General features: G+C 43.3%; 2 protein-coding genes across 3 annotated transcripts in view; one reads left to right on the top strand and one right to left on the bottom strand.

The window, feature by feature from the left end:
- Window positions 1-23,441, bottom strand: part of LOC307018147 (uncharacterized protein) — a 460,756-nt gene that overhangs the window by 304,645 nt on the left and 132,670 nt on the right. The window lies entirely within an intron of this gene.
- The window catches only part of LOC307018913 (cadherin-9-like), an 82,854-nt gene continuing 62,835 nt past the window's right edge, over window positions 3,423-23,441 (top strand). For both annotated transcript variants that reach the window (XM_079649412.1, XM_079649413.1), the window contains exon 1: window positions 3,423-3,786. In XM_079649412.1, coding sequence (XP_079505538.1) covers window positions 3,568-3,786 — 219 coding nt within the window. In that variant the 5' untranslated portion in view covers window positions 3,423-3,567. The remainder of the gene's footprint in view (window positions 3,787-23,441) is intronic.

Raw genomic sequence — 23,441 nt, 5'->3', positions numbered from 1 at the left:
CTGGCTTTAGATAAGCCAGTCCTCTATTAGTATATAAGTGCTTTGTTCGTAATTATATCGCTCGAAGTGGAGTCGAAAGAGATAAGATATACTTTATTGATCCTAAGTTGGAAACATTTGCGTTACATCAGCATGTGTAACAGTTGTACATATGCAGTTGTGTTTATTTGTAAATCATTTAGTATAATCAAACAAATTCTGTGTTTTATATTTAATAATTCTGTGTTCTTTATTTATTGATTGTTCAATACCTGACAAGGTCGGAGAGGAAAAACCTGGGTCGCAGGTTCCTCAACAGTGCTTACAAGACATCTATCAAAATGTGTGTATACCTCCACCATTAAACTGTCATATTCTGCACATTTCATTTACTATCTACATACATCTTATAAGACAGTGTGCGAAAAAGTACATGTCCCACCGTCCGGGACGTGTTATTTACAATATCGGACAAGTAGATCTTTCAATTGACTTGTCCGGTGGACAAGTGACATTTTTCGCCCTCATTTATTGACAAATTATTGATAAATTCAGTTTACAAAAGGCAGAACTCATTTGAAAATTGTACGTGTCCGCCATTGTTCATTTAGAAATATTAGTTTCGGTTCTGCTTGTAGATTCCTAAGGAAATACATCTCGCCGCTTTTAGATGGGGGCGGGGCCGGGGCCGGGCTGGGCGGGGCCGGGGCCGGGCTGGGCGGGAAGCACAGTGGCAGGGTTGGGAAGCAAAACTCGGTTCCGGGTAGGAACAAATAACAATGGTCCGGTCCCGGGATTAATAAGAGTTGTGAGGACAGGAGGCGAGCCCCGCGGACCGCAGCTCTCTCTCTCTATACTCCGGATCAGCTGATCGCTGCATGGTGCAGCTCAGTGTCTCCCTCTCTCTCTCTCTTTCTATGCACAGCGGATCCGCTGCCCGTTTAACAGCCTCATCTTTGTTAAACTGTCTTATGTTCTTTCTCAAACACATAATGAAGGTTATTTAGCGTTTTAGCTCCTGTGTTGTTAATATTGATGCCATGTCCTTTATGAAGTAAAGCAGCCTCTCTGTCTGTGTCCTCGCGCTGCACTCACATCCCCGGACCCCCAGACTCGGAGGAGCACAGGGATGTCAGTATTGTTTATGAAGCAGGGTATAGAAAGTACATTATTCAAATGAAAATACTATTTATTTACTTTTACAAACAGTGAGCAGCTGGGCAGCTGCACCATGTGTATTGCAGGACATGTGTAAGCGTGCAAGCGTCTTTGAGTTGTAGAAAAGCGCTAGACCTATAGTCTATAAATATAATGTATTATTATTATTATTATAAGGCCTATGTGTTGGACATGTGTGGTTGGACTCTGTCTCACAGGCAGGTTGCAGTGTAACACCAGAGGAGACTGGGCCAATTCTCAAACTGCACTGCTTAGAACTAACTAAACAATGCAGAGATTATTTTTATATAATTGTTTTCAATAACCGTAATAAATTAAACAGTATGAAGTGATTTGTAAATAGGAATACAGATTTGACTTAATGTTTTCACGGTTATATATTTTTCTAATAAATAACCGGAATCGAAAAGCAGAACCGGAATCGTTAAAATCCAAAGGATACCCAACCCTATGTGTGATGCAGTAAAATCTTACCGCTCACTTACGTTAGCGGTGTCGTAAATACCGTGGGAAAATGTAAAATACGATGGCGAAGAAGAAGATTCCAGTGGCCCCAATTTTTGTCCATTCTGGACAAGTAGTTTGTACAAGTAAGATTGTTTTTGTATTATTTGACTTTAACTTTAACTATATATTTATTTGTTGTTCCTTTCTTCTCTTTTCTTTTCTCTTCACTATTATCTGTAAAGCGTCTTTGAGCACCTGTAAAAGCGCTAACAAATTAAATCTATTATTATTATTATTATTTAAGTGAAAAATGTATTCGGACAAGTAAATTGCCAAAGTCACTTGTCCATGGACAAGTACTCTCTAAAAAGTTTTTCTCACACTGTAAGAGTATAATACATATGTATAATATCAGTTAAAATAAGTGCTTAAACATAGTTAGCATTGCAGGAAAGCAATATATTAGTACTTTGTCAGGCTTAATATGTATACCCCCAAAGCTTTTTTCTTATTCAAAACAAGACCTTAACCTAAAGTATTCTTTAATGTTTAAATAAAGCCTTAGTAGTTTGTCTGTCTGTGTCTCCTATTAATATCTAATAATAAAAATAATACATTTCAATAATGTGCTTTAACCACCAGGTGTCCCTTTCTATCAGCTGTGCACCGTTATGGTGTACATATACCAATATACCGATTGGATCAAACATAAAAGTCAGCCGAATTAGTATTGATACTGCGAAGAGACGTATTGTGTGAAGAGAAATTGAAGATTTTGTTTGATTGCTGATATATTTATGATCCACCATGTCACATATTCAGTTTCGGCGGCAGTTACTCCTGTCTGTCTAGAAGTCCTCTCATCAGGGCTCTATAAATAGCGAACGACAGTAAGATATGTAATATTTAATGCAGCCGAACCGTGTATTACAATGCCGTTATGTGATGACCTTCAAAGAGAAAAGCAAGCAAACTCGGAATAAAGTGTTATTTTTTTTTTTAAATGTTTTCGGATTTCAAATCAACAGGAAGTCCAGTTAACTGAAATGTCCGTGTGGAACAATACCCCAACCCATAGATCCGCGGGTGAATAATAATCACCACATTACACACATCCCTTCACATTTAAATTTAAATCTACAGTAAAGTATTTCGTGAGGCCTTCTAAAATGTTTTTAAATATAATTAGGGTTGTAGTTGAAGAGTTTGTAAATTATTGCGTTGCGCAATCGCACAACGGCATGTCCATTGATTTACACAACCACACGCATGGATTAACATCGATTTAATACATTAATGTAGCCTTTGTTTCTGCTAAAAGAGGTTTCGACCAGCAACAAGAAAATCGGCGGAATCGAGTGTGACTATTAATAAATAAATAATTATTATATTAATATTGACAATAACAACCGGCCGTCGGGGTAACATTTGCCGGGGAGCGTTCTCATGGCGTTTATTATCAACGCTATGGGAGGTCTATGAAGGTCTATGGGACGCCCTGCCCGTTGAAAACTGACTTCCAAGGGGTACCCTGTACGTAATAGAGTGACGGGGAGGGGCCCTGAGCGTCCGTCAATATGTGATGGGTTGGGAGTGAGAACGTGTTGGCATTTCATGTTTATTCTCAAATCAAAGGCTTGATGCTCCGTTGACATGAGCAATGTTTCTGGTGTTCTATCTGTTTGCCACTTCTTGATTTAGATACATTTCCAAATCCATAAGACAAGTAGTTCAGGTGCAAAGCAATCCAAAAACAGGCCTCACGAGGCAATCTTATTAAAAGTGCTCCTCAGAGGTTTAGCACAGCCATGTACTCATGTCTGTTTCTTCTTTTACAGCTTCTACACACGCCAGGACAGACTGGAGGACTATGACTGAAGGAGCCATCTCCCAATTCACAGTGATACAGCTGGGAAGATAAAACATTTGTGACCTGTCACATCCTACACATCCTCCAGAGCAATGAGGACTATCTTGCTGGCCGTTGTATGGCTCTGTCTCGGCATGTCCCTGGACGCTTTGTGTTTGCATGAACGGAGGACAGAGACAGCAGATGGAGAGGGGACTGAAGCCAGCGTCAGAGGAGAGAAGCTGCTCAAGAGAGTGAGACGAGGCTGGATGTGGAACCAGTTTTTCCTGCAGGAGGAGTACACAGGCAGCGACTACCAGTACATCGGCAAAGTAAGAGCTTTTTATAATATTACTAACAAGGACTGAATGTTATCATTGTCTCACATGGCATCAAATACAATTGCCCTTATTAGTGAGAAAGACACTCATCAGGGATGTTTGTTCTTTCTTCCTGAATTGCAAGTTTTAAAAATATTAATTTATGCCGGTTAATCCCTCTTCACCCATTTTCTCATGAGTCCTGTGACTGCGAGGATAATGAGTTACTGCTGATTATCACTGCTACAAAGTGTGATCAAAAATCATCTACCCTATTAATATAGTCCTCATATGCAGATGTACTCATGAAAAACACATAGTTATCTTTCTTTTACAAATGGAAAGTTAAACTCACGATAAAAACGATAAAAGAAAGCCTAATGCCATTTGACCTTACCGGGAGCTTCTCTAATAATCGCTGCGTTTGCATAATCTGAAAAAGGCTTACGGCACTTCCAAAGCAAATTGTAAACTATTAAAACTGTAATCTGTAGTTTCAAGTCTTCAATGGTCACATTTGGTGTTCATTTAGTAAATGATGTTCCCATTTAAAATAAACACTAAAACAGGAGTTGGATACTTTGTGAATAACAGGTCATTACTAGGTCATGGTTTCAAAACCATAGACATGCCTACTTGAGCAATCTGGGTTAAGGTATCTTGCACAAGGACACTTCGCCATGTTGACTTTAGGGGATCAAACCACTGACCCTTTGATAGATGAGCATATTAACCCACTGAGCAATAGCCGCCCTTTTCTCCTTGTGTTTGCACATCATTTTACAAATGAACCTAAAAATGACCAAGTATTATTGCCAGAATATGAGCATGTGGTGAGTTCTCTTAATATTTTTCTGGTCTGCTAAAATAATAGACCTCTGGAATGTGCAAAATGACAAATCAGAATCGGTCCAATTACCGCATGAATTCCAATTGTTTGTAAGCCTTGGTCTCTGAATCTTACCTCCATTGCTTCAGGGTTTTTCAATAAAAGTTAGAAACAGCCAAGAGCAGAAACACTCTCTCTATGGTATCATCATGAAGGTGTAGTATGGTGGAGATATGATAGCAGAGGCAGCGATCTGGGACACATTAGTATACCAGAAAGCATTCTCTGCTCTGAAAATATGCGCTTGGGTGAAATGTCCGCAGGCTTCGTCAACCTCGTGTTAGGTGAAAGCGTGGAGGTGCTGCAACCCTGCAGACTGACAGATCACATCTGACTGAACTCTGCTGGAGAGGATCAGAAGGAGGGATGGGTGGAGGGAAAGAGTGAAGAACAGAGGAAACACAGGGAAAGTAGCTTTTGTAATGTGGAAAAGATTGAGAGAGAAGATGTTGTTAAATTGAGAGTCAAGAAGAGGAGGACAGGTAGGATAAAAGAACAATAGGATAGAAAGTCAGCTAAAAAAGACAGAGAGGTGAAGGCAGCAGCAAGTATACTGACAGCTAGAAAGAGAAGAGGTGAAAAACTGAAGGTCCACACAAGGAAGGAAAGTAAAGAAGAGCTGAGTTTCAAAACACCTACTGCAAGATTTCGTCTTTGTTAGCTACTGAAGCACAATGTTTGATTGAGATATGGTTTGCTGAGTGAGATGTTCTGTGGTGGTCATGACAAGCTGTTGGCAGAGCGCAAGCTAGTACTGTTAGCTTGTTGGTGTGCTATGCTCATTTTTAAGCTTGCACTGCTGCCATTTGCTGTCCGTTAAGTTGCTAAAGCATTCTGCAGACACGTCATAGCTTAACCATTGTTTAATTTATTGATAACAACAGAAATGTATGTGATAACAAATTGCGATTTAACCGCCAAAACACTTTGCCCTTCCGGAGTCAACACTCCATAATAGGGATTTCTCGTCTCAGAATCCTGACAGGGCCACCCAATGAGCACACAGAGAATAACATTTGGTGTTAGTCCAAAACTATATATGGCTACATAACCTTTTTGATGAATTAAATAACCATATAGGATACTCTGTGTTTTGAAATACCTGATTAATCACAGAGCTTTATTACAGTGATGCCAACACGATTAAATAATCACATGGTTTAATTTCCCAAAATGGTCTAATACTCCCTAAGATATTTCAGTAAAGGACTGGATATCTCAGTATTAACAGCATGGCAGTCTCATACACATTTATATGATCTCATTGTCTATTTCCTGTAATATATTGAAACAAAAGACTGATAGATAATGTATGTTATCTGTATGAGTTATGAGCTGTCAGTGGATGAGTAGAGTATCTGGTATGTTGCGTCTTGTAATCTTCGTCTGACCATATTTGTTTCGACAAGATATCATAAATGTTTGCCAAAACAATCCCAGATCAAGATCCGCTTTGTATTTTTTTCCATTGGCTTCAGCCATGTTATACAGTCGGATCTATCCAGAGGACGGATCAGCATCTCTTATTCATATACCACCGAGGACTACTGTTACGTGTTGGCCTAATGTGAAACATGAATTGTTTTTCTTCATCTTGAAATAAATAATATTTTAAAAGAACCCCTGTGAAGCTCAAAAGACGACCTTGATTTGGTATGGCAAGCTATTGCCAAGGAACTTTGATGCTAATTGTATGTATTCTCGATGTTATGTATGTCTAATGTCTCCAAGGTATTTTGCAGCAGAAATACTTTTAAAGCCACAGTTGTCTTCCATTACTGGTGATCAGATGGAGAAACGAAAGCCAGCAGAGAGTGATTTGAAATAACACAACATTTGCAAGAAAAGGAGACAAAGACATATCTGCACCCAGAGGTGGAAGAAGTACCCTTAAGTAAAAGCAAATACTACAGTGTAAAATACTCAGCTACAAGTAAAAGTCCTGCATTCTAGGACAAATTGCACTTAGGTGGTATTGAAATATACTTTATGTTCCAAATAAGTGCTCGTTATACTGATATTGTGTTATTGTATTATAATTATTGATGGATTCATGTATTCATCACTTGCACCTGGTAAAAGTGGGGTTTATATGAATTACTATATGTACTACCAGGCAGCTTAACCTATACAAATATATAATAATTGATAAGTTGATTTACATTTCTATCAATAGTCTGAATCTGCAAAGTAACTATTATGTAAAATAAGGGTATTGGTGTAAAAAGTACAAGAAAGTATAATGGACTCAAAATATAAAGTTTAATAATGTTAAAGTACAAATACTATATTCGTTTTTGTACTTTACTTGAGTATTGTAAATCTTTGTTGACATTTATTGTCAAAAAAGATTGACAATAAAGTTGACTTTGGACTTTAAAAATACAGTACTTGAGTAAATGCTCGAAGTTACCTTCCACCACTGCGATGATGTTTTTCTCATTTGGATGAATTAACCCATTAACCTGATAACAATACTTCATTACTACATTGCTGCTGCTGAAAATAATCATTAATCATCATAGACTTTTCATTGCAACACATTCTTGATGCAATATCCCCCCCCAAAAAATTGTAACGGAAGGAAAAATTGATAAATGTGAAATATATATAACATAATGGCTCCAAATGTTTTCACAGCGGATCGTTGCTATTGAAGACATAACACATTCTCTATATGTTTGACATATTTTGTGTGTGTGTGTGTGCACGTGTGTGTGTGGGTCTGTGTGTGTAGTGGGGGGTTATCAGCACTGGGCCAGGAAGACCCTGAGGGAAGGAATAGCTTTTTGCAGCCTTTGAAATGTGGTGCAAGTGTGGAAGAGTCTAATGATCCCTACAGTCTCATCAGAATTCTACAAAATACACTTTAGTTGTTCCCACAATCATCCATCATCCACCGCAGCAGCATGTCCAGCACAAGCAGAGGCTAAGGTTTTATTAAAATCATTATTCTTTGCGAGAGGAATTATTTTAATTTAGTTGTTCGTAGCATTCCAGTGTTTGTTTAAAACAAACAATTGTACTCCATCTACAAGGTTTTATAGCCACTGCTGCTAAATCTGCCATGTTGTCCACGTCTCTCTTTTATATAAAGATACACCACATTTGGTTTCTTACATCTATTACCATTTTACACGGCTTAGTTGAATACTAAATTCTGATTGGTCAATTTAACCATTCAAGAGGTTGTTATATACAGTATATCTGCTAAGTGCAGTCAAATCCATCCGCAGAAGTAAGTCCAATCAATTTAACATCAGCTGGGGACAACAAACGTCAGTTTTCCCATTCAGAAAACACTATGGAATACTTTTTTTATTATACATTTTTACTTTTGTGGAGAACACAGAACTTTGGATTCATGATGTTAAAACTGTCCCCAGTAAAAAAAGGAAAAGAGGTCTATGAAAGGAAAGAGCTTAAAAGACAGCGCTGGACATCAGAGAAATCAACAGAAGAAGATAGACAGGAAGTAAACAATAAAGGGAACAGCAGAAGAAGACAGACAGGAAGTAAACACTAAAGGGAACAACAGAAGAAGACAGACAGGAAGTAAAGACTAACAGGAACACATTATGGGCTCTGGCAGTGTTTAAAGACTGGTTAATGGAAAATAAAATATGAACAGACTTGGACAGTTACAGAAAACCTTCATCAGTGCTGCCGACATTTTAAGTCAGGTTGCTGTCGCTGCAGTTCCAGTTGTGATGGAAGCAATAAAATAAAATGCAATATTTTAAAGTGAAGGCGTAGGTTTGTTTTGTATGTAGCTGTTTGATAAGCAGGATAATGTGGGAGGTGGTCGTTAATAAACACAGAACACCAACAGGGTGATCAGGATCTCGCTGCACATTATCTTTTTCCTTACATATACAGTAGGAGCTCCTGTCTGAATCTTTATGGGACAAACTCATTTTTTTCAATACAATAGATACTGTAGGTAAATGTTCAGTAGGCTTATTATCATATTTTATTACTGTTATTACTTTAGGGGATAAAACAATGGAAATTAATGTCAACCTAAGTAAATAATTGATGGACAGGGCACAACGTTCGGCAGTCAAATATCATGTCTAGAGAGGTGAAGAAGAGCAAAACACTCATCTGTTTGGTCAGATTCAGAAGGACTTCTGCATTGTAAAAAAAATACATGTGTTGCTTCAGCAAACTTTTTTTTCGTTCAATGGAAGAGTACTTCAGTGGGAACAGAGAGATTAAGTTGAAAGGAAAATCCACTCATTGGCAAGCCAGCAAAACTCCAACAGGCGAGTCTGCAGATTTAGATTTTTCTGAAGAGGAAGAAGAAGAGGCTGTGAGTCAGCAATCTTGTTTCCCACCAAGGCTCATTGGTATTGGCGGGAGTGTAAGAAAGTGAGCAAGTCATTGAGATAGTTATGATAACACCCTACGCTGAGTGGGCAGAGCTCCCTTATTGCTATGTTTAGCCTAATCCTGTACAATTAATAGCAGAGTCCTCCCATGCAAAATGGAAGTGATTCCACATCAACATACTCACCCAGCTACAGCTAGTCCCTGCTGCAAAGTAATGGCAGGTTTGGAATCAATCAATCAGGTTTCGTGAAATTTGCACCACCATCATCTTGGTGCAATCCTTGATGGCTCAAACAGTCCGGAAGCCATGGATGGAAATGTTGTCTTCAGTTATATCCTGGTGCTGCCATTTTTCCATAAAGCACATTGAACTACACTCCAGATATTCCATCTAAGTCCTAGCTAACGTGAATAACTCTTCCATTTAATTAGCAACTGATCTTATATTGCCAATGATGGGAGGGGTTAGATATGGCTTAAATCTCCTTTCCTCCATAAATCTGGACCCAGCTCTCCTGCTTCATTGCTTCGGTTTACCCAGCATCCTCTGTGTCCTTCTCCAGATTTCACTATGCTAGCCGGCTTTAGCGCAATTAGCTTCTCCCTCCTATAAAGAAGTGGGTGTGATATCCTTTTTTAAATTGGTTAGTCTTTATGAGTAATACTCCAGAGCAGCTATCATGAATGTTCACTCTTTTTCTTAATTTCTATTACTGAAACTCATACCTTTAATTGCATGCTCACAAAAGAAACAGACAGTGGGTGTTTCTCAATGTCGAGTACGCTTGCTTGGTAGCACATGTCTTCCGAGTCACTTGCTTCAGAAGCAAGGCAAGAATACTTCCTGGCATTCGGAAAACGAAGAGTGGAACAGGTGAGCAAGTGTGCAGGTGTGCGTCATATGAGAGGCCCGCCTTACATTTTCCGCCACAGATTTGGGGAAATTGGTCCGTGCGCAAAGCATTGTGTGGATTTTTAGACCGCGGAGTCTACACATGTGCAGCCCCGAAATGTCTCGCTACGAAGGACGCCGGGCTCGGTAGAATTCCAAGTATGCTGGACATTGGAACAGTCCTTCGGCAGCACTCGATGATGAAGTAGCCTATGCTTGAAATTAGGGATGCTCCGATCGATCGGTCACCGATCAAGATCGGCCGATACTCACTCTCCACCGATCGATCGGTGCTCTCTAAACATCCCGATCGAGAGAGCCGATCGCATGACGTAAAATACATGACACTTTCCTGTGTGCGTGAGCTCGCCAAAATGGCTTCACCGGTCTGGCATTATTTTAAGATGTCCGAAAAAGACAGTAAAATATCGGAATGCAACGTGTGTGAAGCAGAAATCCTGCAGCTCCGCCCGCAGGACCGGTGAGCGGAGCGAAACACACACTAAGAGTTAGACCTAACACACTTAGCTATTTTATCTACCTCTGGAACAAGCTAAACTAGTTATAAATATATTTATTCTTCGGGTCACTCATTACTGGATCAGTAAGCTGCGTGAGATACGGACAGGCTGTCAGGAGAGGGAGAGAGGGGGAGAGAGAGAGGGAGAGAGGAAAAGAGAGCGCTTCCGCTAATTTCTCCCGTGTTATTCTCCAAAGTTAATGTAAACTTGAATAATATACTTCATTTGAATATAATAATTAAGTTGATTGTTCTTTGTGGAAGCTCCAGTGAATGAGCCCATTAACTGAGTTTTAAACATCACTTTGAATGGAAGATTTAAAGTGATGTTTAAATCTTCCATTTAGGCCCCGCCCACTCGATCGGATCGGCGATCGGTATTGGCCGATGCTGATTCTGGCGATCGGAGCATCCCTGCTTGAGCAGCCTTTGTCGACATTGAGAAACACCCAGTATTTAGCCCTCCAGTCTTTTCTACGAACAACAATCAGAATCAAATGATCTGAAATGATAATCAGCCAGCCCGAGCTATGGCTGTTGTCAGAGCTGAAGCACTGCTGGCTGGCTGATGGAGGCTCAGTTGGAAACATGTACTTTAAATTCTGGTTAATGGAAGTCTCTGGTGTTCAGGCTGCTGCTTAATAACAGCGGGCACCATCACTTTAGCTTTTCTTTGTACTTTATTGTATTACTTTTTTGTTCTTATAGGCTAAATATAACAAACAGTATATGGCAGTAATCAAGAAGCTCATTTTCACACATTCCTGCATACTGAGCAAATTCCAATTTTCAGTAGTTATTACTTTTCAAACCGACTCATATGAGCGTTTTGCAGCACTATCTGCGAGAGGATAATATTCCATGATGTTATTGTCAACAAATCCCATGCAAAGACCAAAAGCATCAATGCCTCAGGCTCAATAGTTTGTGACTTCCTGAGCCTCTCTGGACAAAGCTCTTTTTCTCCTAAAGAAGATGTAAACACTAAAAAACGCTTCACAAATGACCAGATTATTTTCTTTCTTTTTCCTTTTAAAAAACAACTGTCATTTTCCTTACCGCTAACCACTGCAGTTTATATTAAACATTACTCAAACAGCAGTAAATTGTGAATTTGCTGGGGACGATTTTCAGAGGCAGATTAATCCACATAGTGAGTGTTTGTGGCAGCAGGATGGTGTGTGTGTGAAAAGACAACACATCCACACATGGAATGCTGAGTTACTAAGCCATTTTTTTGCTAATTCCGTGCCCTGCTGGGTCACTCCAGGCAAATAGGAACAGCTCTGACATCTACAGTATCTTAATCTTTAGTTTTCATTATATTCTGTTTCTAATGACATTGTTTGTTCCATGCAATTAAAAACTTTCAATCTCTTAGTAGGAGCAGGTCAATTGTCAATAAAACAATAGAACAGGGTGTCCGCGGGGATTACAAGTTGATAAATCAATTTAGCGAAAATTAAGGCTATTAAAAAGTATTAAAAAGTCTTAAACGGCATTTTCCAAGGTATTAAGAAGGTCCACAGCAACAACAAGATGAAACACCCTTTAATTTACTGAAACGACATGTCGGGAAACCCCCCAAGGCAGCCTGTTAAATATGTCCTTTATTCTCGCGTCCAGGAGAGAAGCTTTAAAATGAGACTAAATGGAGTCTCTGAAAAGATTCAAATGGGATACTTTAATTTTTAAAAAGCGCGGTAGTGTTACAGACAAAATATTGTTCCGGCAGAAAACAGCTGTGATCTGGCTCTCCTGAGCAAGAAAAGAAGGGCGAATCCCCCGTTCGGTGCCTTTATATATCCTCTGCTGGCTCCTCCCCGCCAGCCGGCTCGCCTCGCCTCTAATGTCCGTTGTTGCATTTAAACAGAGGATTGGTACTTTTCACCTTCAACATATGCTTAACACGCGTTTTCTCCTCATATTCTCTTTCATCACTTTTCATGTAACACATTCTAAACGCTGTAATCAATACTCTAAAACATACAGAAAATGCTTCACGGCTGGTTTGGTTTCCGGTCATTCCGGATGTTGTCACATGCTACTCTCGTCTGTCAAAAATAGTGTATTCAAATAAACTGTACTTTCATTTAATATTCAGCATGGTAGTATCTCGACATCTATAATTATAGTGTTAAATCAGTAGGTTTCGGTTTTCACCACACCACGTCATTTCACTACTCAATTCACCTCTTTAGGAAATCGTATATTAGCCACATGCTAAATGCTAACCGTAGATGAAGGATTTTCAGAATAAAAGCTTAACTGCTTGTGCACAAGAATTTCTGTTTTTTTCAGTATAAAAGAGCATTTAACTTGACAGTATGTTTAAACTACATTATACCATCAAAACATTGATTTTAAATTTCTAACAGTCCCTCCTTACACACCTAAAAGGTGTGTATAATACTGAAATCAATGAGTTCTTCATCTGAACTTCACATAGTACATATCTTATATTACAAACATGCAATCTAAATGGAATGGTTGAACAGGCTTAACTTTACAGAAATACAAAATAAATTATTTGCCTGTGCTCAAACCTAAAAGTTTTCCCTTGTGTATAACTTCTAGTGTTTGCATTCAATATCATTCTTCAAAATAGCAGCAATGGCTTGGTATCAGAACATTTCTTCCTCCCTCCTTTCACAGAAACCGTTCTCATACCACGCTCAGTGTTAAGGCACTTGTTTTTACAAAGTGAAAAGAAACAAACCATTTTAGAATAGCAATGATTTATACAACATGAAATCTACCATATTAGAATAGAAAAAATAATAAAGTCAAATAAAATGGACTATCTTAGAATAGTGTAAAATTAATTGGAATAATAAAAATATACTATCTTGGAATAGTATGAAGTAAATAAAAAAATGGATTCACTCCATTTTAATTTTGCTCACTTCTTCACATGATTTCATCATTTAAAGAATCACATCGGCTGGACATTCATTGATCAATCTCATCTCCGAACATCCATATCATTAAACTAACTCATCATTGTCATCAACATCTGTATACGGGGGTTGGTCGTCTTGTTCTGCTAGCATTTGTAACTGTCTCCTCCTGAGAAATGTACCCTCCCTCCTTTCATACCATTTAAGGTATGAAAGTAATATGTTCTCTTGAAGGGGCCGTTGTATGTTCTACTCTGGGGTACGGCATTCTAGACAGTCATTTCTGGGAGAAGATTTTGGTCAGTTACAACAGTTGTAGAATTTCATCACTTAAAAGTTCCTACTCAGTAACTTTGGGTGGTCTGTTCTAATGCAGTGATAAAGTCCCTGAAATGGTGTGAAAACTTGTGGAATATCAATAACTCATTATACTAATTTATTTTCAATTCTGGTCTCCTTAAATAGCTATGCTAACCCCTTTTACAGTGTGTGGAACCTTGGGTGCCCGAGCATGTGATAATTACTTCCTCCTTTAACAAGGATTTTAAAAACAGAAGTCATTTCATTAATGGTTTGTAGTTTAATTCAGGAATTTACACTTATGGCAGATATGTTTCTCCTTTAAATAACATCTCTAAATGTCAGGTCATCCCTGATTCAATGGTGTCTTTTAAAACTCATACTCTGGTGCCGTGCGCTCCCTGTGAAGCTGCAAGTAAGATTTAAAACATCTGCAGGGTGGGTTGAGCGATCCCTTCTCCCTGAACGATATTTGTTGTAACAAATATGCACCATCACAATTTGTGATCCAAGGCCCCCCATGTATTACTCCCAATTATATTAGTTTTTTTAAATTAAACTTTGCTATCGCTCTTTGCCCAGTGTCTTTTTAAAACTCTACATCTTGGACGACAAACAAATGTTATTTCCTCCTTAACAGTTATCCTGAGGTAATAACCATGCTACAATGGAGAAATCAATACTTTAGATTTTAATACTATCTTTGGCTTGGTACTAGCTCTACCTTTAACATTTTCCATACAAATAAAGATTTGTCTGCTTTTATAGAGTGGTTACTAAAACCATCCCTTTAAACTGTAGGTCTATACTGTAACAAATTAAATCTTCCCCGAATTCACACATGAATAAAAATCTCTTAAAGAATAATTTGTTCATATGATGAAAAAATTGAATAATATGTTCTATCCTCAGTGTGTTTTTAGGGTTATTTAATAGTTTCCTCTTTATAAATTCACCAATTGATTAATTCATGGCTAACAAATATTTTTCTTTACGTATTTCTCGTTGGTGAATAAGTGTGTTTATGTGTAAACTCACTCACTCCCGTTTTCCTTCTCTCCCCCTCTGGTTGTCAAGCCACGACCCCCTCACGTTCTGCCGGACCATGCCAACTCCTCCGTCCTGTCCTCTCCTCCGTCCACCTTCTCCTCAGTCCATCTGCCCTTGGATCCTTCCGCTGTAACTCTTTTGAGTGGCCCCACTGCTTTGCTTTTCATCTCCTCCTTTACAGTCTCTACTTTGTTGCATGGAGGGCGTATTCCGCTCTCATGTCCCACACTCTGCTCTTGTGCCCAAATCTTGTGGCTCAGCATGGAACTTCATGTCCTGTGGGGGACCGATGAGAGTGTGCCTTTTTATGTCACCTGTAGTTCTGGATTCCTCAGGTGGAGATGGTTCAGTTCTGCTTCTCTGTCTGTTCGATGGAGGAGGAGGAGTCTTCCGTGGTGAGGTCTTTTGTCTGCTTGGAAGTTGGGGTCGTAGCGTTCTGACAGGCGGAGAGATAGAGAGAGAGAGATCTCGGGACGCATTATCTATAGTGAATTCTAACACACTGAGGTAAAAATAAATCCAACCTTTTCCACTCTATTTTCCTAATCTTACTATCCATCTTAGTTGTTAAATGTCATCTAAACACAATTCATGTCTACTAATAATTGTACCATATCCCTAAACATTGCTTTCACCCACTGTAACATGTTTACTCCAATTAACTCTTTCAGGAAACCATTTTCTTCTATACATTTAAATACCTACATGTTTCAAGCACCACATATTCCACACCCTATAAAAGACCGTCTCCATATTTTCTCCATCACTTTAATCCCACTGTTATTTAGAACCGTAGTAACTTTTGTGACTGTACATATCTGCAATGTTGCCACTATCTGCTGGGGAATCTTGTTCATAGAGTTTGTACATACAAAGCTGTACTTGTGGGTTAGTAGCCTGTCACCGGTCGGTTGTTCATAGCTTAACAGGGGGTGTTTCTGCTACAGACTAAAACATGGATCCAGTGTATTTAGAGATTCCCCTAATCTGTAAATCCCCATCACTTACATATCCCAATCACTTAAACCCGTCTCATCATTTGATACAAGAACTGCATATAGGGGGGGTGAATCATCTTGATTATAACCGCCTCTTGTTTGGGACCGAGTATTTCTAACTCCTCCTCTTGTTGCTCAGCTGATCTTTTGGCTCTGGGGATAAGTGAAAGTCTCTGAAACACAGCTGGAGTCTTGTTAGTGATGTGGGCATTCTCTATGAGTGAACTAATGGTTCCATGTTTTACTTGATATTGTACTCCCCATCCAACCAACAAGGTGCCAAGTGTAATGAGCACAATCAACAATGCTATTCTAACTCTTATCCCTAGGGGACCCCACAATTGGTTTGGCTTTGTTCTCGTCATCATCTCTATTTTATCCCTGGTTGTGTCCGTTACAGAATTTAAATAATGAGTACAAAAATAACATATACAAAAAATTGGACTCTTTTTCAGATGTAAAACAAAAAATAGGTTTTCACATTAATGTACAATCTGTAAAAATCTATAGACAATTTGTCTTTTGAGCTGTTTCTATCTTTATCTTATTTCTATTTATTGTTTTGTTCCAGCTCTGCCAAATCAGTCCTAACTCCCAATAATGTTCTGGAAGTTGCCAGTGAAGGGTGACAATGTGTGAGGTGGTGTCAATTTGCTCCTTTTTCTTTACCTTTAAACCGGAGCGCGTGTAAAGTTTGTTACAACTTTTCACGCTTCCGTCCACCGGGGATGAGCCCACTGTCTTTTGTGAACTTTCACCCTCACCCATTCACCTGGCCGAACAGGAGTCTCTTCTGGTGTCTCGTCTGGTATCTCTGTAGTTTTCCTAGCCTGCTGTGTAGACAAAACTTGCATAATATTACTCAGAGTTCTGACATATTCATCCACTTCTATTTGTCTAATATCTAAAACTGGACCACTCCCTCCTTGGAGAAGGCCCAAGCTTCGGCATACCTCTTGTTGTTATGAGACCTATTGTTGACTACATTTTATTATTTATTAACTACAACGTCACTGAAATCAACATATCTGTATAATCATGACACTCCCTCCTTTGAGCATAAAATGCTCAATTAATATTGCAATGATTACCGTATTATGAACAGGACATGTAAAACCCATAACGTTGCATTAAATAAATATAAATTCTCCGTGTACCCACAAGGCGTACAAAAATATCATATGATGTATGGCTTTCTGATGGCATAAATGCATATTCACAAAACATTTTCCATTAGCACTTCTAATAGTTTACTTGTTTCAATAATGGCTTTTGTCATGGTATTATGCATCATCGTTGCTGCGAAAAACAATACCCCTGGTGTCGCTAATGCGTCTCAATAATTCTAGGATTAGAGGATTGGTTGACACTGCTGAACTGAGGTTACATACTGTAACCCCAGCTTCTATGAGTAAATGGCGCAGCCCTCTAAGGCTATCGCTATTGGGTAATCCCCCTGCGCCCCCGCGCAGCACTGAAACACTTGTAGTCCACGCCCACCCGCAAGGTGGGCCCCACCCTCGGGCCTCCTTCCGGTATAAATAGGAAGGGCCCGGCAATCTGCTCCCATACAACATAACTTTTCTTCAGCTATTCGTAGAGCCAGTGGGGCCCCGCACTTAGAGGGCTGCGCCATTTACTCATAGAAGCTGGGGTTACAGTAGGTAACCTCAGTTCTATTTCGTATATGGCTTCGCCCTCTAAGGCTATCGCTATTGGGTTAAGGGCGAAGCATGATGTAGTCTGCACCCCACTGGGTCCGCCCGGCACTTGAAGCACAGACATACCTGCTCAATAACACCCCCCTGCCTGATGTGCCATGCGTAATGGCTCATCACCGTACCTGGAACATAGCAAAACATGCCTATCTTCCCGACGGGGTGAAGGCTGGGAACAATACATACCGGCCGCTGTGAGAAAGTAGAGACGAAAGTCCTACCTCGTCCTGCGATCGTAGTGGGGGAACAGCAGCTCTCTGCGTGCAGACAGGCTGGAGAGCGCACAGCTGGATCCCTGACGTCACTCACTCTGACCAGGCACTCCGTACAAAGTGTGTTAGAGGAAAAAGGAACATCCCTCATATAAGAGGGGAAATGGGCCGCTCTCCGGGTGCCAAAAGGCAGGAGAGAGGCGCACAGCTGGCTCCCTGACGTCACTCACCCCGACAGGACACCCAGTACAGGGTGTGTCAGAGAGGAATGGGAGACATCCCTCAAATAAAAATGAATAAATGAACAGGGGGAAGACCAAGATGCAGCCGTGCAAATATCTTCCACTGACATTCCTCCGTGCAAAGCCGTGGAGGAGGAAATTCCTCTGGTGGAGTGCGTCTTGATGTTCTCCGGGGGCTCCACCCCAGAGGAGACATATGCCTGTGACACAGCCTCACACAGCCAGTGTGACAGCCGTTGTGCAGACAGAGGTTGCCCGATCGAGCTCTCTCTATAGAGCAAGAACAGGCACTGAGAACGGCGCCAGGCTGCCGTGCGCGCCACATAGCAGGACAGCGCGCGCACCAGACAGAGGAGATTTAGAAAAATAGCGGGGGTAAAAACCGTGCAAGACACTGTTCCTGGGATGACAGGAGTGTTTCTTGTATCCCATGGAACTGCTGGGGGGAGAGGCTTCTCTGTGAAGTGCCGTAATGGTCTTCATGGTGACGAGCCACGCCATCGCCGCCGCTGCCCGTGAGGCAAAAGGGCTGCGAGGGAGTTTCCACACGCTGTCTCTCCTCATGAGGCGCGTACACGCCCAGGGGATGAGAGGTGTGTGCATGCTGTGCACACGAGGCGTTATAACGGTGCTCGTGGTTATTATGACCGTGTGTAGGAGGCATATCTGGGACAGAGGAATGCCGCGAGTTGTGCAGTTTATAAACCAATAGGTTAAAACAGCAAGCTTCTGCAGCGAATGAACCACCTCTCGAGTGTCCCCCTGTTGGAAGAGACTCAGGGGGATCATCACGTGACCAGCTGACGCCAACGCCGAGCAGCTGCGTCACGGAGAGGGCTGTGTGGGTTGTGACACGCCGGAGGAGAGCTGTCAGTTCTTCCCCTCGCTGCCGCGAGAGTCGCGCTCTCATGCTGGCTGAGTTTAACTCCACTCCCAGATAAACGATTGTCTGAGAGGGAAGAGGACAGCTCTTCTTCCAATTTATTATGAAACCCAGGCTTTGACAGATGCGATACGAGGTGTACCGTCTGTAAAGCGACTTCCACCCTGGGGCGAGCCAGCAAATAGCAGGTCGTCCAGAGGAAAACCACACTCATCCCTCCTCTGTGTAGTGGCTCCAGCCTTCTCTACAAAAATGCGAGGAGCAAGGAAATATCCGAACGGCAGACGATTGTCTGGTCTGATATTCCCTGAATGGAAAACGCAGGAATTTCCTGTGTTTCGGGATGATGGGTACGTGGAAGTATGCATCCTTCAGGTGGAAGTGAACCAGTCGTCCTGGTGAAAACATTCCAGCACCTGTTTGATCGTCAGCATGTGGAATACTGACAGATCAATTATGTCTCATTCCCCCAGTCTTTTTCGGGATTAGAAAAATAACGGGAGTGAAAACCCCTGATTTTCCTCCCTTTGAGGAACCCTGGAAATATCCTCTTTCAACAGGAGTTCCAGCAGCTCGGATTGGAGCGCAAGACATAGCTTCTGGGAGGACAGGAGTGTTTCCTGTATCTCATTGAACTGTGGGGCTGGGGGAGTGGCGAACTGCAGCACTTATCCTCTGCTGATCAGCCTGCTCATCCATCTGTCCATCAGACACATGCGCTGCCACTCTGAGAAACACTCTAAGAGCGGGCGCACATGCTCGAGATGTTCTGTGGTCGTCATGGCAACGAGCCACGCCAGGGAGTCTCCACACGCTGCGTTTCACTCCGGCTCTCATCATGAGGCGTGTACACGCTCAGGGGATGAATGGAGGTGTGTGCAGTGCTGCCCACATGAGGCGTTATAACGGCGCTCATGGGTTTATTAAGGCCGTGTGTACGAGGCGTATTTCGGACAGAGGAATGCCGCGAGCTCTGCAGGTTATTAACCGAGGTTAAAACGGGCCGGCTTCTGCAGCGAGCCCTGCTGGTAATCAACAGATTAGTGGCAGCCGGCTTAATTAGCGAGCTCTGCAGTTAATTAACCGATAGGTTAAAACCAGCAGGCTTCTGCAGCGAGCCCTGGTGCCGTGGCGCTGCGGGCGCTTCCGCTGGGGGCACTCAGCCTGGAATACTGCTCATTCCCCCGTTCTGGCTTCTCTTTGATGTGCTGTAATGGTCGTCATGGTGACGAGCCATGCCATTGCCCTCGCCGCCGCTGCCCGTGAGGCGAAAGGGCTGCGAGGAAACCTCCACACGCTGCGTTTCACTCCGGCTGTCATCATGAGGCGTGTACACGCTCAGGGGATGAGTGGAGGTGTGTGCAGTGCTGTCCACATGAAGCGTTATACCGGCGCTCATGGGTTATGACCGTGTGTAGGAGGCGTATCTCGGACAGAGGAATGCCGCGAGCTCTGCAGGTTTATTAACCGATAGATTAAAACCGGCAGGCTTCTGCAGGGAGCCCTGCTGTCTACTTAATCAACAGATTAGTGGCAGCCGGCTTAATTACCGGCTCCGCTTCCTCGGAGGCTCTCGCGGAGCCGACCAGGAGCGGGGGAGCCTCACTCCCATTTGACTCGCCGCCGGGAGACCCTGTCTCTGGGGTGGCGGGGGAGCGGAGACGTGGGACGGAGCCCCTGCAGCCGCCGGGGCGGTTGCTGTGGGCATCTCTCCGCTTGCGGCCTCCTGTGGCCGGCGTGGACGCCGCGGCTGCTGTGGGCGTTGGTGCCGCTGTGGCAGATCAGCCGACTGGAGCCAGCTGTACATGCTGGCGAATGCCGTCCACCTGTTCCGCGGCCGTCTTCATGGACTCCACCATGGCGTGGAACTGGGGTCCGAACAGCCCGTCCGGGCTGATTGGAGTGTCCAGTAGCACTTTTCTGGCCGTCTCCGTAACAGACGCCGCCGCGCTGTGGTGACGGAGAGGGGGAAAGCATGTTCGGCCGCCAAGCTGGCACCCTGCTCCGACTCTGTCTCCCCTGTCCGGGGGAGAGAAGGGAGGGGAGAACCGAACGGTGAACAGTGAAGGGAGGCGGGGCATTGCCCTCGCCGCCGCTGCCCGTGAGGCGAAGGGGCTGCGAGGAAACCTCCACACGCTGCGTTTCACTCCGGCTGTCATCATGAGGCGTGTACACGCTCAGGAGATGAGTGGAGGTGTGTGCAGTGCTGTCCACATGAGGCGTTATACCGGCGGTCATGGGTTATGACCGTGTGTAGGAGGCGTATCTCGGACAGAGGAATGCCGCGAGCTCTGCAGGTTTATTAACCGATAGGTTAAAACCAGCAGGCTTCTGCAGGGAGCCCTGCTGTCTACTTAATCAACAGATTAGTGGCAGCCGGCTTAATTACCGGCTCCGCTTCCTCGAAGGCTCTCGCGGAGCCGACCAGGAGCGGGGGAGCCTCACTCCCATTTGACCCGCCGCCGGGAGACCCTGTCTCTGGGGTGGCGGGGGAGCGGAGACGTGGGACGGAGACCCTGCAGCCGCCGGGGCGGTTGCTGTGGGCGTCTCTCCGCTTGCGGCCTCCTGTGGCCGGCGTGGACGCCGCGGCTGCTGCGGGCGTTGGTGCCACTGTGGCAGCTCAGCCGACTGGAGCCAGCTGTACATGCTGGCGAATGCCGTCCACCTGTTCCGCGGCCGTCTTCATGGACTCCACCATGGCGTGGAACTGGGGTCTGAACAGCCCGTCCGGGCTGATTGGAGCGTCCAGTAGCACTTTTCTGGCCGTCTCCGTAACAGACGCCGCCGCGCTGTGGTGACGGAGAGGGGGAAAGCATGTTCGGCCGCCAAGCTGGCACCCTGCTCCGACTCTGTCTCCCCCGTCCGGGGGAGAGGAGGGAGGGGAGAACCGAACGGTGAACCGTGGAGGGAGGCGGGGCAGGAGTTGCTTCGGACTCCTGCCCGGCACTCTGCCCCAGGGACACGAGGCCCCGTCCGCGGGCTCGTAAGCCTGGACGGGCCAATCGTCCTCCTCGGCCACAGCAGCAAGAGTGTCCGCTCTCCGCTTCCTCTCGCCCGAGGGGAGACGAGCGCAGTGCATGCTACCTGCTGGTTTAGAGCCGCGTACGCGTGCTCTGACCCCCGGCAGGATTCGCATACTGCTTTTATCTCTGCAGGTCATAACTCATTATGAACCCAGAGCCACATGAGGGACAACCACGGACGCAGTTGTTGCTCATGATGATTCTCAATTGCTGTGCTTCAGTAACTGTGCTGGTTTGCTGAAAAAAAGAGGGAGCAGATTGCCGGGCCACCTTCCTATTTATACCAGAAGGAGGCCCGAGGGTGGGGCCCACCTTGCGGGTGGGCGTTGACTACAAGTGCGTCAGTGCTGCGCGGGGGCGCAGGGGGATTACCCAATAGCGATAGCCTTAGAGGGCGAAGCCATATACGAAATAGAACTAACATATGATAAAATAATCTTTCTCCAAACTGGAGGGAAAATATGAACTATTCTCACAGAGAGTGACCTGCATGAAGGGCTGGTACCCCTCACTCAAATGAGATATTGCCTTACGCACTACACTATAAATCAGTAAAATTACTCAAGAATAAATAAATAAAGACTGATTCTTGAAACTTGTAAAAACCCTACAACTTCTTCATCCAAGCTCTTAATCAGTGTTATGTTATTTAATCTGCGGCTCATGCCTTAAAACAGATACTTCAGACCGATTATAAAATTGTGTTTATGAGAAAGATGTAATCTTACTCCATAAATCACATAATTGTTTGATTAAAAACTGCAATTCTGGCTAAGAATAAATGAAGTTCCCCTTTAAACACAGCCCCGGTCTTCTGACGGGGTCTATCTATTTACTGGCTGGAAAATGTTGGGCCAGTCTCTGTCGCTCCGTCACAGTTCTCCCGCTAACAGTCACTCTAGTTCAGCTGGGTTCTTGTTGACTTCTTCACTGGTTTGAGACAAGCGACCCTATTGGAACACCTCCCTTTGTAGCCAGACTTCACCACAGCAGAATCGAGTTTCTGTTTTCAGGTCTGGACAGCTTCACGTCAGGTATATCGCCGCCCCTTGCATATTTTGGGTGGAAGCCCGTCTTCTTGACCTCACTAGTTGTGTGGACACAATAGTTTTCTGTGTGGGGGAACAACATCACTCGTAATGTATTTTCCTTCTCATAATTACAAAAATATTCTGCTAAATGTTCTACTCTGCTACTTCTAATCTGTGGATTCTCTGTGTAAATGCAATATTCGACTCACTATATTTTAAATAACATTCAACCTCTCCCTCCTGTGGTGACATATGTGGCTCTATGTAGCTGGATTTCAAAATACTCTAGTGCTGAAGATGCATCACCTGATGGTCTGGTCCTCTAAGCTTCCTCATTGTTGTGGTTGATACCAGGCTGTCTGTGGGATTTGGTTCATGTTTGGAAATCCTGTACGTCTTTGACATCTCTGGGACCCCCTGCCTCCGTCGTCATCATGGAAACTGCATGGTGGGCCGTTGTTTGGTGCATGTGGTGGGTATTTCATTTGTTGTTGTGGACAATCTCTAGCCCAATGGCCCAGCTGATTGCATATGTAGCATCCCTCGAACCGGAGAACTTTTCCTCTGCCTCTGCCTCCTCGGAAACCTCCTGGTTGTTGGTTCTCCATCTGATTCTCTGGCACTATCAAAGATTCAACTGTTTGAGATGTCTGCCCTGCATTCTCTGGTTCTTC

This window comes from Notothenia rossii (assembly GCF_949606895.1).
Source record: "Notothenia rossii genome assembly, chromosome: 9".
NCBI lineage: Eukaryota > Metazoa > Chordata > Actinopteri > Perciformes > Nototheniidae > Notothenia > Notothenia rossii.
The sequence above is the reverse complement of the archived record's forward strand: the minus strand, read 5'-3'. Positions and strand labels throughout refer to the sequence as shown.